The sequence below is a fragment of the Ascaphus truei genome, chromosome 4, assembly GCF_040206685.1.
Source record: "Ascaphus truei isolate aAscTru1 chromosome 4, aAscTru1.hap1, whole genome shotgun sequence".
NCBI lineage: Eukaryota > Metazoa > Chordata > Amphibia > Anura > Ascaphidae > Ascaphus > Ascaphus truei.
Genome location: NC_134486.1, coordinates 115,138,848 through 115,154,225, shown reverse-complemented (window position 1 = coordinate 115,154,225; position 15,378 = coordinate 115,138,848). Strand labels below are relative to the sequence as shown.

The 15,378-nt window shown below is 46.1% G+C and overlaps 1 protein-coding gene across 3 annotated transcripts in view; it reads left to right on the top strand.

Moving 5' to 3' along the window:
• The window catches only part of LOC142493051 (interferon-induced, double-stranded RNA-activated protein kinase-like), a 163,578-nt gene extending 149,186 nt beyond the window's left edge, over nucleotides 1–14,392 (top strand). For all 3 annotated transcript variants that reach the window (XM_075596489.1, XM_075596488.1, XM_075596487.1), the window contains 4 exons: nucleotides 9,536–9,676; nucleotides 11,563–11,661; nucleotides 12,920–12,982; nucleotides 13,065–14,392. In XM_075596489.1, the coding sequence (XP_075452604.1) occupies nucleotides 9,536–9,676; nucleotides 11,563–11,661; nucleotides 12,920–12,982; nucleotides 13,065–13,175 (414 nt within the window). In that variant the 3' untranslated portion in view covers nucleotides 13,176–14,392. The remainder of the gene's footprint in view (nucleotides 1–9,535; nucleotides 9,677–11,562; nucleotides 11,662–12,919; nucleotides 12,983–13,064) is intronic.
• The last annotated feature ends 986 nt before the right edge of the window (nucleotides 14,393–15,378 follow it).

The window sequence follows — 15,378 nt, the reverse complement described above, 5'->3', positions numbered from 1 at the left end:
TCAATTAATCAAGGGCTTTTGATTAGCACCACCTGTCTTCTACTTAGCATCTTAATTCCTATGGAAGCAGTAAGGGTGTACTTAGTTTTTCACACATAGCTTCTCCATTTTGGCTTTATTTTTGTTAAATAAATCATGACACGGTGTAATGTATCATGTGTTGTTGTTCATCTGAGGTTGTATTTACCTCATTTTAAGACCTGCTAAGGAAAAGATGATTGTTATTACAGTGGCGGCCGCCTTTAGTCTCCTGCGGCCGCCACCGTGGGATTTTTAAAAGCGCGGGCAGACGCGGGCTTTTTTTCTTTGGTTTTGGTGCCGCGGGTGCTTTAAATGTTCAGCGCCATTAGCGCTGAACAGAAAATGCGGCCAGGAGATGCGGCTGGCGCGCGGCCAGGAGATGCGGATGGAGCGTGGCCAAGTTCGGCTGAAAAAGCAAACATCCCCGTATTAATACGGTGATGTTGGAGGTTTAAGGGGGCTGTGACAGTATGTCCTGATATGTAAAACCATAGAATTCAAAGAGGGTGTACTTTCTTTATCACACAACTGTATATAAAAGGGGATATTTGGTTAAAATAAATATACAACAGTAAACTATGCATTCCTTTAACAAAGGAATGCATGCGATAAACATTAAAAACCATCTAAAAGGGGGGCGTGTCGATGACGTCGACCGAGACGGAAGGGTAAGAGGAGAGCTCCTGAGACCCTTATGAAGCAATCGAATTAAAAATAGATTTACCCCGAATTTTCCGACCGCAAAACATACTAACCAGACCCTGAACTGATCAGGCGTGTCCCACAAGCCGAAACCCCAACCCGGGCAAGGGGTAACAAAGTTTTTTACACCGGCGAGGCAAAGCTCCGACCCGAGCTCAAAAAAACAAGATGGCGCCTCCCCGCCCGGCGCACAAGGAGCAAAATCTCCGACCATAGAGCGAGACAGGCCGCAGGAGTTGCCGACCCCAGAGGAGGGAATCACAAAGGCCTACCTGGAAGAGCTGCACAATAAGCTTTACCGCTCCCTTCAGTCCAACCTACGAGAAGCGGTTGATGAATTGAAGCAGGATATACAAGGCCTCACAAAAAGAACCGCGACGCTGGAGTATAAACTGGAGGAGGCCCTCAAACATCAAGCGGCAGCAGACATGGAAATTAACCGGCTGGGCGCAGAGGAGAGCTCCTTAAAGGATGACCTCGAGGATCAAGAGAACCGCGACCGCCGACAGAACATCAGGGTACGCGGGGTACCTGAAGCGGTTCTCCCAGGCCACCTCAGAGAGTACCTCAGAGACTTCTTTACCACCGTCTGCGAGGACCTGGAGGACAGGGAGATTGAAATTGACAGGGCCCACCGCGCGCTAGGCCCGAGATCGGACGACCCCAACCGGAGAAGGGACGTGGTCGTCCGAATGCACAGTTACTCGGCCAAGGAGAAGATTGTTGGCGCCTGCCGGGAGAAGGACTTTGTACAATTTCGGGAAGAGCCCATACAAGTGTACAGCGACTTGTCAAAGAAAACTATCATGCGCCGTAAAGAGCTGCGCCCCCTGACTCTGCTGCTAAGGGACAACGGAATCAAGTATAAATGGGGGTTTCCCTTTAAATTGATTATGCACCACAAAGGGAGATACCTCACCATCCGATACCCGGAAGACATGACCCAGATGGCCCGAGCTCTTGGCCTGACTCCCCCTGCATCCTGGTCCACTGAGGAACGAGGCCCCCAGAGTCAAGAAACTGAAGACCCTCCGGTGCGAACCTCAGAGCGACTAGCGGAGCAGAGGCAGTCAAAACCGAGATGACTCCCTAGAGACACACTGAACCCCAGCAGATCCGGAGCCGCCAATTGTGTTGCAAGCAGACCGCCAAAGAGGGATCCTGCCCGCGACGTAAGTGACGATATCACCAGCCTCTGGTAAGCATCCCCCCGCAGAGGACCCCCTAGAAGAAACTTACCTTCACCGAGCCCTACCGAGATCCTAAGCAGAACCAGGGTGAGGACAGCCGACACCAACTCGGAGGAAGGTGGGGATTCTCGCGAGACTACACTGCCGTCTGATATGAAACTCTGGCTCTCCTCTCCCTCGGGAGCACGAAGGCTGCCACCTTTCCCTTGAGGGAGAGGAGTAACTCCCAGAATGGAACTGAGACCGGAACCCTGGCTGGACAATTGGACTGCGACAAATCATGGTCTCTGGGGTGAATTGAGGCCGTTGCCTCTCCCCCGAGCGATGATCCCCTACGGGCTCCCGTTGTGCTGCTAGCTCCAGAAGGGTCTGTAATACAATAGTTAAAATGTGCCTGGTTAGGCTAAGTGTGTTGTTTTGAGATAGAGTTAACTTACTTACAAGTTTGTAGTTATACAATAGTATGTCCTGAGGCCAGGGTTCAAAAATGGCTTTACCCCTCCAGGCCCCGTAGCCACCTACCCTGATATCCGAACCCCTTTTCTACCCTCCCTGCCCCCCCCCTCCCCCCTCTCCCCCCCCTCTACCCTCTCCCCCCCCTCTCCCCCTCCCTCGTCCTCCCCCCCTTCAGCCCCTTCCCCCCTCCCATCTTCCCCTTCCCCCCGCCATTCTCTCCCTCCCCCATCCCCTGACCCTCCTAAGGGGCAAATAAAGACAGCTAAAGGACCACTGAGAAACACTGAACTTATCACTGAACACTGCCTTTACGCAAGGTTGGGACATTAGAGAATATATAAGGTTGCATATTCCGAATAATATAAGTATGTCCAAATGTACATCTCCCACCCCCCGTATCTTATCAGCGCATACATGCTTACCGCCCCCCCCCCCCTCCTTGGTATTCCCCCCCACTCGCCCCCCCCTCCCTCCCTAGCCCCTCCCCCTCCCTCCCTAGCCCCTCCCTCCCTAGCCCCTCCCTCCCTAGCCCCTCCCCCTCCCTCCTCATCCCCTCCCTACCCTCACCCCCCCCCCACCCCCGGGTATTACCAATGTTCAAAGCAGGACACCTAAAGGTCTCAAAGAGATCAGGAAGATGGGACTAAGAGATGCTTATGTGAGGCTAGGCCTATAAAGAATGTATAGGATGGTATAGCTTGTACAAGACAAATGGGCCTAAATGTACGCCTCCCTCCCGCACCCCTTAAAGCACATATATGCCCCTCCATTTCCCCTCTCCTCCCCCTCACCCTCTCCCCCCCCTCCCCCCCCCTCCCCGTCTCCCCCCTACGCCCCCTCTCCCCCCCTCTTCCTCCCTCCCTCCCCTCCACCCCCCTCCCCTTCCCCCTCTCGCCCCCCACCTCCTGACAATCTAAATGGGCAAATTGAGACAGCTAAAGGTCCCAAAGAAACTTTGAGTCTTGACTGAACGCAACTTCCTCTCACGAGGCAGTGACCAAGGAAAATGTATAAGGTTATATATGTTGTATAAAACAAAGGTGCCTAAATGTACAATCATCTACCCCCCCCCCCCTCCTCCCCTTTCCCGACCCCCCCTGCCCCCCAGCCTTTAACAAACCTTAAAAAGGCAAAACAGGGCAATTAAAGGAGCGACAGAATTGATGGCACCTTATCTGAAGGTTCCCCCATGGGGATAAGGCGCAAACCAGGAAGGTACAAATGGGCCTACCAGCTATAAAACAAATGTTACCGAAAGAACATCTCCCCCCTCACCCACCTCGCACCTGCCCCCTCACCCCCTCCCTCCCCTTCCCCCTCCCGCCCCCCACCTCCTGACAATCTCAATGGGCAAACTGAGACAGCTAAAGGTTCCAAAGAAAATCTGAGTCTTGACTGAACGCAACTCCCTCTCACGAGGTAGTGACCAAGGAAACTGTATAAGGTTATATATGATGTATAAAACAAAGGTGTCTGAATGTACAAACATCTTCCCCCCCCCCTTCCCCGACCCCTCCCCCCCCCCCCCCCCAGCCCTCAACAAACCTTAAAAAAGGCAAAAGAGGGCAAGTAATGGAGCGGCAGAACTGAAGGCACCCTATCTGAAGGTTCCCCCGTGGGGGTAAGGCGCAAACCAGGAAGGTATAAATGGGCCTACCATCTACCAAACAAATGTTACCGAAAGAACACCTCCCCCCTCCCCCCCTCACACCTGCCCCCCCACCCCCTGCCCCCCCTTTCCTACCCCCCCCCCTCCGGGCATGAAACCCCTAAGGGGATCAACTCGCATCCGCAAAGGACAGTTCACACCTCCTAGGATGTGCCATAGGAATAAATCAACACCCCATCAATCCAGACCAATCTACATTATGTAGGCAGTGCACCTGATCGTAACAGATTGGCCTGGGATGTAGAAGGGAAACAATTGTAGGGGGCCAAGGTGCAGCCCTGTCCCCAGCCCTCGGCGGGCCACCTCCCCCACCCCCCTCCTTACCCCTCCCCCCTAACCTGTCCCACTCCCCCTCTACCCCCTCCTAGCTAGGAGAGGACTTTTAAGCTAAAGAAGGGTAGAGTACTTGCTACCGGGCCTACCTAATCTTAAGATCCCCTCTACATAAAGACTACCCTCGTACTACTCCACTACCTATATGAAAATAAATGGGAAAATTCGGGTAAATGGGGAACCATAGGGTCCCTACCTCGCCCATTCCGGACGGTTACCGCAACCGGACCCACCCCCCAAGGGTCATATGGCCGACAAACAGACTACTAGTTAAGTCGGTCTTGATCCACTAAGACCACACCAAGGTCTACTTTCACCTCTTTCTGTTACCTGCTGACACTATCCCATCAGGCCCCCTGCTCCCACCCCCCCCCCCCTCCTCACACACTGGTCAACCAAGGCCTACAAAGGACGAAAACAACACTTAACTGAACATCCAGTCACTGACCCTAGCGAGAAGGGACAGACCCTAAAACTCGATACAGACAAAGGAGGTTATGACTAAACAAGGACCAATTAAACTAGTATCCCTTAATGTAAAGGGATTACAGAACAATAGGAAAAGAAGGCTGGCCCTTCAAGAATTAAAAAAGCTCAATGGTGATAATGTCTTTATCCAGGAGACGCACTTCACAGCGCAGGAGTCGCCCAAAACTTTCCAAAACATATTCCCTATGAGTTACTACTCGTCATTTAGTAGTAAAAAGTGGGGAGTAGCCATTCTGATCAGACAGGGCACCCCTTTTAATTTAACAAAAGTCACAACTGACCCAGAGGGTAGATTTGTTGTGGTGTACGGCTCTCTGGCAGGATCCGCGATCGCCCTGATCAACCTCTATGCCCCCAATGAGAATCAGCCGAATTTTCTCAAAAAGGTACTAGAGGAGATTGACCCGGAATACCTATCATCCATGATAATAGGTGGAGACCTTAGCATGGCACTCAACCTAGCAGAAGACAAATCATCCATACCAGGACGCCTGCACCCAACCCAAGCACTAAGATTAGGGAAAAACTTTAGGGATATCATAAAGGAATTTTCTTTGGTGGATATTTGGAGAGCTCAGCACCAGGGACAAAGAGACTACACTTTCTTCTCGGCCCCTCACCAGACCTATTCCCGTATCGATTATTTCCTTGCTACCAAGAACATTCTAGAAGCAACAACTAACACAGATATAGGCCCAATTACGTGGTCAGATCACGCCCCCATCTTTCTAAACCTCACGGCTCCATTCGTTAAAACATTCACTTATAGCTGGAAACTAAATGACTCCCTCTTAAACAACAAAGAGGTAGAAAGAGAGATCAAAAGAGCCCTTAAGGACTATTTTATGCTAAACCTGGGTACGGTGGAATACCCAGCTATTCTATGGGAAGCCCACAAAGCGGCTATCAGGGGCCAACTTATTTCGATAGCATCATATAGGAAAAAAGCCAAAGTAAAACTAACTAAAGAGCTCACTGAGAAAATTGTACAATTCGAGCAAAAACACAAATTAAACCCATCCAGGAAAATTTACAAGTTACTAACAGCCGCCAGAACCAAACTAAAGGACATACAATTAGACAATGAAGAAAAAGCTCTAAAATGGACGGGCCAGAGGTACACTGGCGACACACTTTATTCGAGCTTGGCTAGTCCCACGAATTCGGGTATACCCGGGTGTATTGAGGTTTGTGACTGTTTTCTGCCCGAGTGCATTGGGTTATTTTCCAAGCAGGGATTGAAGAATTTTATTCCCGCTGGCTGCAATACTGCACAGTACATATATATATACTGCATTAAAATTCATGAATTTATGCCATCTGGTAGACACGCGAAGCATTGCAGCCTATTAAATCCTAATCATTATCATTTAACAGATCAGCCGCCCATCAGCCAGGCATGAACCCAGGCTGGGAAGGCAAATGCAACGGGGCTTGTCAGAGGTGAGGAGTGGCGCATTCCAGGTATCTGCCAGGTACATACCGGGTATTTGCTCGAATAAAGTGTGTCGGTGCAGTACTTTGATAAAGGGAATAAAGCCGATAGACTTCTTGCTAGCAGGTTAAGAGGCATACATAAAAGATCACAGATTACAGCGATCAAGAATATGTCTGGTGAGATAGTCTATAACGAGAAAAAAATCGCGGCGGAATTTACCAAATTCTACACCAAATTATATAATCTGAGATCTGACTCCGCGATTCCAAAGTCAACCTCAGAAGCATCAATAATAAATTACCTTGCCGACTGTAATCTTCCCTCCCTGACAGAGGAGGAGAATGATAGGCTGAATGGTAAAATAACGCTTGAAGAACTGACAGAGGCAGTTAAAGCATCCAAATCTTCCAAAGCACCGGGACCTGATGGCTATACAAACTCCTACTACAATAAGTTCCTACCCATATTGTCACCCCACCTACTAGACCTATTTAACTCCTTTATGGAGGGGAACCCAATCCCAAACTCTATGTCCTCAGCTAATTTAGCAATAATTCATAAGGACGGAAAGGACCCGACCCAGTGCGGAAGTTATAGGCCCATATCTCTCCTGAACATCGACTTAAAGCTTTATAGTAAGATACTTGCGAACAGGCTGAACTCCATACTACCTAGACTCATTCATCCAGACCAAGTTGGGTTTGTCTCGGGGCGCCAAGCCGCGGATAATACGCGCAAAATAATAAACATAGTTGATGATGTCCAAAACAAGAGCGATGCTTCTGAGTCTAGATGCAGAGAAGGCATTCGATAGGATAGACTGGTTATTCCTAGTTAATGCCTTGAAAAAATTTGGCTTCAAAGACAAATTCCTGGAAGGGGTCCGGGCTCTCTACCAGAACCCTTCCGCCGCGGTCAAACTCCCAGGCGGAACGGGCGAGAGATTTCAAATTAGAAATGGCACAAGGCAGGGGTGCCCCTTATCTCCTCTTCTCTTCGCCCTCATGATTGAACCACTTGCGACTAGAATTCGGAACAATATGAATATCCAGGGCGTTGGAATAGGTGAGATCAATTATAAAGTATCCCTATTCGCTGATGATATCATTCTGACCCTGACCAGACCCCAAACTTCTCTTCCAAACCTGCAAAGAGAACTGTCGGACTTTGGTAAAGTGTCTGGGTACAAAATAAATAGTGGAAAGTCGGAGGCCCTAAATATTAGCCTACCAGACGATGAAGTGAAACTACTCAAACTAAATTTCAATTATCGGTGGTGTCCTTCATATATTAAATACTTGGGGGTAAATATATCAAGACACTACAGAGCTCTATACCAAGATAATTACCCAGCGCTCTGGGAAACGATTAAGAAAAACTTGGAACAGTGGCAAGGTTACCAGATATCATGGATTGGGAGAATGATTTCCGTTAAGATGAACATACTCCCTAGCCTGTTATACTACTTCCAGACACTCCCAGTCCATGTACCTGGCGCTGATCTAAAGAGCATACAGAACAGAATGTTTAACTTTATTTGGCAGGGCAAAAGGCCCAGAGTAGCAAGATCGGTCCTGTTGGCATCAAGAGGAAGGGGGGGTATGGCCGTCCCAGACATACACAAATACTACTTAGCAGCACAATTGAAACAAGCTGTTATGTGGAATGCCGATCCAGCCAAACACTGCTGGATCGATATAGAATCTAAGTATGCCAGAATGCCTTCTCTGCAGGCCTGCCTCTGGAGCATAGACAGGGGAGATAGGCAAACACATAACCTAAAACTACAGGTGTCTCTACTTACCTGGGAAATATGGTCAAAACACAAGACCAGATTTGGCCTGTGCTCAGCTAATCCGCAACTCACGCCTCTATCAAATAACCCAAAATTCCCCCCGGGATGCAGATCTAAGCTATACGAACAATTAAAATCAAAGGGGATCGGGACGATCGCGGATTTTCTCAGCTTTGACACGTTCCTGAGCTGCCAAGAAGTACGAGCCAAATATAAGATTAGGGAACTGGACACATTCAAATACCTTCAAATCCAGCACTTTGCCCAAAAGATTTGCCCAGCCCCAGAATTCCCCTCTCTGACCAAATTCGAGCGACTTTGTAAAGCAAACACCTACCAAAAGGGACTAATCTCCTACATATATACCATCCTAGAAAATTCGGCGGCCCCCCAAGATCACGATTATATGCTCAAATGGGCAGCAGATTTGAACATTACAATAGAAAGAGAGATTTGGGAGGAAATTTGGCTGGCAGCCTCAGGTACGTCTCTATGCACCATAACGAAGGAGAATATTTTTAAAATTCTCTATCACTGGTACCTTACCCCAGCGAGATTGAGCCAGATCTACCCCCTGGCGTCAGACCTGTGTTGGAGAGGCTGTGGACTTAGAGGGGACATGGCCCACATCTGGTGGACCTGTCCGGAAATTGTTAAGTACTGGGCGAAAGTCCACAATTTGATAAGAGGTCACAGACCTAGAACTGCCTATAGAACCACTGACCTTCCTACTTGCAAGGCCAATATCCGGAATTGGCCGGACAACTAGGAAATTGACTGCGGCCAGATGTGAGATAGCGGTTTCCTGGAAGAGACAAACCACCCCATCCAAAAGGTCCATAAAAAGAAGGGTCAGTGAAGTGATGTTAATGGAGAAGCTGACGGCAATGCTCAGACAAAAGCTCATCGCGTTCGACAAGATATGGGAGCCCTGGTCACTCATCACGAGAGGAGGGCCCCAGTAGATACCACTTAAGGGAGCAAACTAGGTCCCTCCGACTCTCAGCGTCAGTCCCTTACGACCGAAGGTCCCAGAAACGCGGCCTCCAGGATGTGAACTCCCCTCCTTCACCCCCCCTCCCCCTGCCCCTCTGTCCTCACTCTCCGAGGACCTCCTTTTCTAGGACAATCAAGGTTGCCCTTTCTGTACCCCGAAAAAGTTAAAATGTTGATGTAGTAGGCTGTGTAATGAACCTGTAATTCACCTGTTGTACCAATGCCTAATAAAATTATTTGGAAAAAAAAAAAAACATCTAAAAGAGATTGTTACTTTCAAGATGCAGTTTTCTTATTGCATACAGTATGAGTAGGCTATTGGTTCTAGTTTGCATCCTTGTTAAAATACCAACATAACTGTATTGAGGTGCTGGACTTCTTCAGTTATTAATGCATTGTGGAATAGTCCTGATAACTGATTCCTGCCTTCATTCTATATGTTACAGCCTCTAAACATCTTTTTTGCTGAAGAATTGAAAATAAAGATTGGTGACTTTGGTTTTGTGGTTCCAATGACTGGAGAACATGAAGAGCAAGAAGTGCTTAGAACAGTCAGGGGAACGCGGTCTTACATGGCCCCAGAGCAGGTGAATATGTCACTACAGTATGTAAATCCACTCCTACAAATAAAGGCATACATTGCCTGAGCACCATTTAGGGTTGCCAGGTGGCTTCTCAAAAAATACTGGACACAGTGCTGAAAGGTGCGACGCACTCCAAACACACACAGACACATGCTCGAGACACACACACACACCTCTATCTGCTCTCAGCTCCATGCTGTTTCCTCCTCTACTTTGCCTCACCCTACGGATACTTCCTCCTGATTAGCTGCATTACCCAGCAGCAGCCAATCAGGATGGAGGAAGCTGCACAGCCCCCTGCTCTCTCCCTGCTTGGGGAAATCCCACAGCCCCCCCCCCAAGCTGATCAGGTCACTATGTCCAGAGAGGTAATAATAGACACATACAGTGGCGGCAGAGTTTATTCTAACACGGCCGCCACCGCAGTTTTAAAAAAACGCGTGCGCCGCGCGGCAGTCTCCGGCCGAAACCTAGCTGGGTTTCGGCCGGTTTTTCCTGCGCCTCGGGCGCTTTCAATAGTAAGCGCCATAGTGCTTATCTATTGAAGCGCGGGAAACTCTGGTTTTAAACCGGTGAATGGACCCGCAAGGACCCGCGGCTAGCCCGCTGCGATCCCGGCCAGCTCCCGTCTTTAGTTAGAATAAACTTTGTCGGGACAGTACATGTCCAGTATTAACTCTCATTTACAGGACAGTTCAGTTTAATACTGGACACCTGGCAATCCTAGCTCCATTACATCATAGCAAGTAATGTGACGATGCCTAAAACAGGAACGGATGTTATTTTCCCTGCGTTAACGCCTTATTCAGTAAAGTAATGAAATGTAAAAATAAAGGCCATAATTTAGCTCATTAGCATAGGGTTTAATGTGACGTTATTTTAGGATAATATTGCATTATAGTCAAATACCATGAAATTACTTAAGTCTTGGTGTTGGTCCCATGCAGACACTAAATTGGGGGTTTTGCTGGAGAGAGGGAGAGGCAGCTAAAGTTAGGGATGAAAAAAATTATGTTACGTTATTTCCTGGCTTTATCCTTCAGGGAGCACAGTGAATATTTGATGAATATCTTATTTTGATTAACTGGTGTAACACAAGTTAAAGTCAGGTTAAATAGGCTAAAAGAGCTTATCCAAAGACAGGAAGTGAAATTAGTTCACTTTCATAACATTTTAAGTTCCACTTATTGACGCAAATTCTGTAGAGATCTTAAGGTTCAGTAACTTGCTATATAAATGTTTAAATAGTAAGATGGATGAAATCTCTAATAATAAAATCATATATTGTTTGTATTATTTGATTAAACAAGCATGTGATTCATAAGCTATTAAGTCTAAAGAATTAATCTCGTTTGTGTGCTGCTTCAATGCTGATCCTTCTGTCGGTATTTGCATGTTATTTATTTAAAGAGAAAAATCATTTCTAGTAAGACGTCTCCTCCAGTTACAAACAAGGCTTCTCCAATTCATATTCTGTCCCTCCTCCCCAGTCACTGAGGGTGAAGCTTCTGGTTGCTTCTTTTACTATATCCCTTGACATCTGTTCCCCTTATCGGTCTATATTACTACTTTAACTTGCATTTTTCATTTCTCTCTTTCAATACTGACCTATTGCATTTTACTTTAAAATACTTAAAATTTACTGCAAAAATTGAGTCTTAGCTCTCTATGCCAACCCCAAGGTCATTAATAAACAAGTTAAAAAGCAATGGCCCCAGTATCGATCCTTGAGGTACTCCACTCACGACTTTAGTCCAACCTGAAAAGTTCTACATTGCATACTGTCCCTTATAAGTAAATGCTAATGTTTACACTTTACTGCAGTGAAGAAGTTAAACACAATTGTTAACATAAATAACCTTATTTTTTTATTTTTATTTTTTTAATAGAAGGAAAGCACTTTTGGAAATGAAGTTGATATTTTCCCACTAGGATTAATACTCTTGGAACTTCTTTGGAAATTTAACACTACTCATGAGAAAATTGTGGTAGGTTTTGATAAGGCTTGTTCCAACATAATGCTTTATACAGTAATTACAAAACAAGCATATAGACACCACCTGCACCACCAATCTGACATTTATGTGCTTTATTTTAGCCATCTTCACTGACCAGATTACCTGTAGATTAAATCAGTTATTGCTCACCTGAGCCTATTTGTCTGAAGTTAGGGTTCACTATATAATGCAAATTCAGTAAAGCATACAGTATCCCTAAGACCTGGCAGGGGCAGCAAGGTTGGGAAGTGAAAGACTACTAAAAATAAATGAAATACAGTAATAACTGGACAGAAGCTAGGCTGTTTGTGTCTTTGGTTTGTTTTCTTAAATGTCCAGAAGCCCTTATTAGTAATAAACAGTTTTACTATATATTGCCCGACCAATAACTCAAATGTATGTATACTGTAGAATGTAAATTTTATTTATACAGCGCCAACAATGCTTCACAAAAGAGACAATACAATACAGGGAACTATTGTATAATACAGTAGGTGCAACAACCATAAAATCAGAGAATAGGAAAGGAAATCCCTGCCCTAGAGAGCTTATAATGTTCATATGATAATTAATAGTGATGTACCGGGTACCTAGAAATTACCTGGTACCCAGCCATATTTCAAGTACCCGGAAATTACCCAGAACCGGACCAGCGTGCTGCTACCCGGTGCTGGGAATTTCCACCCTGCTTTGCTCCCTCGGTCCTCCTCTTGGAGAACAGAAGGAGCAGAGCAGCAGAAGAGACTTGCCGGCAGCGGAGGGAGAGGAGGACCACGGCGGAGGGTGAGGAGGACCACGGCTACAGCCTGGTGGCGGTGGGAGCAGTGGAAGACATCCTTCAGCCGGTGGTTTTGGGAACAGAGGAACATGTGACAAGAGCTGGAGCATTACTAGAAAACAACCCAGGAGGAGCTGCGCTGTAGCAGCAGCAGACCCCTGAAGTCGGAAGACTTCCAGGTTGGACCACAGAGGGGTGGTTCTCCCCGGCTGTCTTCTAGTAACACTCCTGCTCCGGTCACATGTTCCTCTGCTCCCACTGCCACCGGCTGAAGGATATCTTCCTCTGCTCCCAGCACCACCAGGATGACGCAGCGGTCCTCCTAACCCTCCACCGCTGGCTGCAGGTAAGTCAAAACTACCTAATTTTTATTTTTTCCGGGGTACCCGGTACGAGTTACCCGGTCATTTTTTTGACCCGGTACATCCCTAATTATTAGGAATAACAAATGATTTTTATGTTTGCTTTTAGGAATGGGAAAATATACGGATTGCCAAGTTTCCAAAGATGTTTGCAGAGAAATACCCCGTTGAGGTATACCATTATTTTTGTTTCACTTATTTATTTATTTCTGTCCCATTATCTTATATTTAATGTAGTCACTTAATTTTTTCAGGAATCTATGATGAAGTTAATGCTGTCAGAAGATCGGAACAAAAGACCCAAAACCTCTGCCCTAAAGAATTATTTTGCAGAAAGCTCCTTTTTATATTCAAAAACATGTTAAGCATGTACAGCCCCCTCATAGTTGGCCACTATGAGGTTAAGGGGTTTAAGCAGTAGGAGTTACATTGTATAGTCGTCAGATGCTGCCCATCCTATCGTCTTAGTGATGTCATCATGGAGAGAAATTAGTATAAATAACCACACCCTTAATCTAGAAGTTCGTTCTGTGAGTAGTGTGTCAGTTAGTCCTGAAGATGCCATATCATCTCATCTTTCTTATTTTATTTTTTAAGTTTAGCAAGGTGCCTTTTTAGAAGTCGGCCCTTTAGAAACGATAAGAAAGCTAATTACGGAATATTTGTGCAATGAGATAAATGGAGGAAGTATGCAATATATTCCATATGGTTCCTAACTAATAGGACTTAATATATAGTCTCCACAGAGGAAGGCTCCGGTGTGCATAACTGCACCCTAAGAATATTTTTTATCCACATTCATTTGAACTGGTGACAAGATAAGTACATCCTCTGGGTAGCCCCATGGCCTTCTAGCGGGTGATTCCCCAGTCCTTTGGTTTTGATCTCTGTTTTATATTTTCTCATCCATGTCTATTTTTTTATGCGATTCTGTACTGTTCTCATTAAAGGCGCATCTATTATATACATTCTTTCATACACACTCAGCCTACAACAACCCACCAACATTTATTTGCTCTGAGAGACTGAGTATTCATTTTACTAATCTAATCGAAGTAACCCTTGGAGCCAGGAGAAAGGGGGTTAATACATTTATGTATGGGTTTATCCACTGTAAATAAGAGGTTGCAAAAATGTATTATGTATGTGTAGCCAAGTGCTGATAGGAACTGTCCTGATAGGAACAGGCAGTGTTGGGGTTAATCTACTGCACAGGGCGTAGCCTGCAGTTGCAGCCTGGATGGGTACTATGTTGCCTTATCCAAGGGCAGGCCTAAACCGGCAGTTGGAGTGTCATACCTGGGGAGTGTACTGACTGGGTCACATGTATATAGTGTGATGCCTTTCAGTACCTAGACCTGCCCTTTTAGGGGGGTGGGGGGGTTACCAGCCCTTCCCTCCGGGTATAAAAGATGACACTGCACCAAATTGAGTGTGTTGATTATGGTACAGTATGATACCCTTTTCCCTACAAGAGGGTCAAGGTGATTGGGAGGGGACTTAGGGCCCCAAGCCCCTGGGGTCTTCTCTAGGGCTGGAGATGTATCATGCTGTTATGCAATAAACTTGCAGTTGGACCAACTATGGTGTGTACTTATTGGGAAGGAGTATTGCCTGTGGGGACCATCCTGCACTCAGCAGGATCCTCATGGGATGGAGACGCTGCACCGTAAAGAGTTGGAGGAAGCCTGCCCTGTTGCTGCTCCCAAACTTCAACTGCAAAGCAACTCAGACCTCCTGAAACAGCAGGTGAGCGACAGCACTGGGGGGAAACATCAATGTAGTGGCCAGATCTTCCATGGCAGGGGGGGGAACAGGTGTTACCTATTCATAAAAGTATTTTAAATTTAGCTGGCATACCTAGTAGCTAAATGCCCATGATCATTATTCAGTGGAAATGTATGGCTAGGTAAAGTATAAATGTTTCTTTCTTTTTTTTTATATTTAACTTTAGTTTTCCATTGTAAAACATGTACGTATGTAATCAGACATTTCCTAGATTTGAATGCCCTTCTCCTCTGGGAATTTGTGTAAGGAGTTGTACTTACAGTACTTGTGCTAATTTTTGCTTTGGCATTCTAGATTAACCCCTTTAGTGCCAAGGGTTTTTCAACTTTTGGTATACATTTACAGTAAGTATGATCCCTGTGAGCAGCTTTCTTTGCACCAACAAAAACCATTCTGTATATTCCTTTTTTCAGCACACGTTGAATTTTTAATTTGTATATGTCTTGGGTGGATTACATATCATGGGACCAAGTTAGGGTGTAATAAATATGGGGGGGAAAATAAACAAAAAATCGACTTTATTTCCCAATATTGTCTCGGATATCTCTAACTAATGTATACATTTCATTCAAATGAATACTAAAAGCCATTGCCCTGTGTCCCCTGATTAAAGTGATACTAGGTGTGTACAGTATAGGGTTGTTTTTTTTTTTGTTTTTTTTTGCCCATTACTGACCCCAAATTAGCAAGACTACTCCCATAGCTCCCAGCACTCCTCCCCCTCCCCTCCTATAGTACTGGCCACCAGGGTTGCCAGGTGTCCGGAATTAAACTGGACAG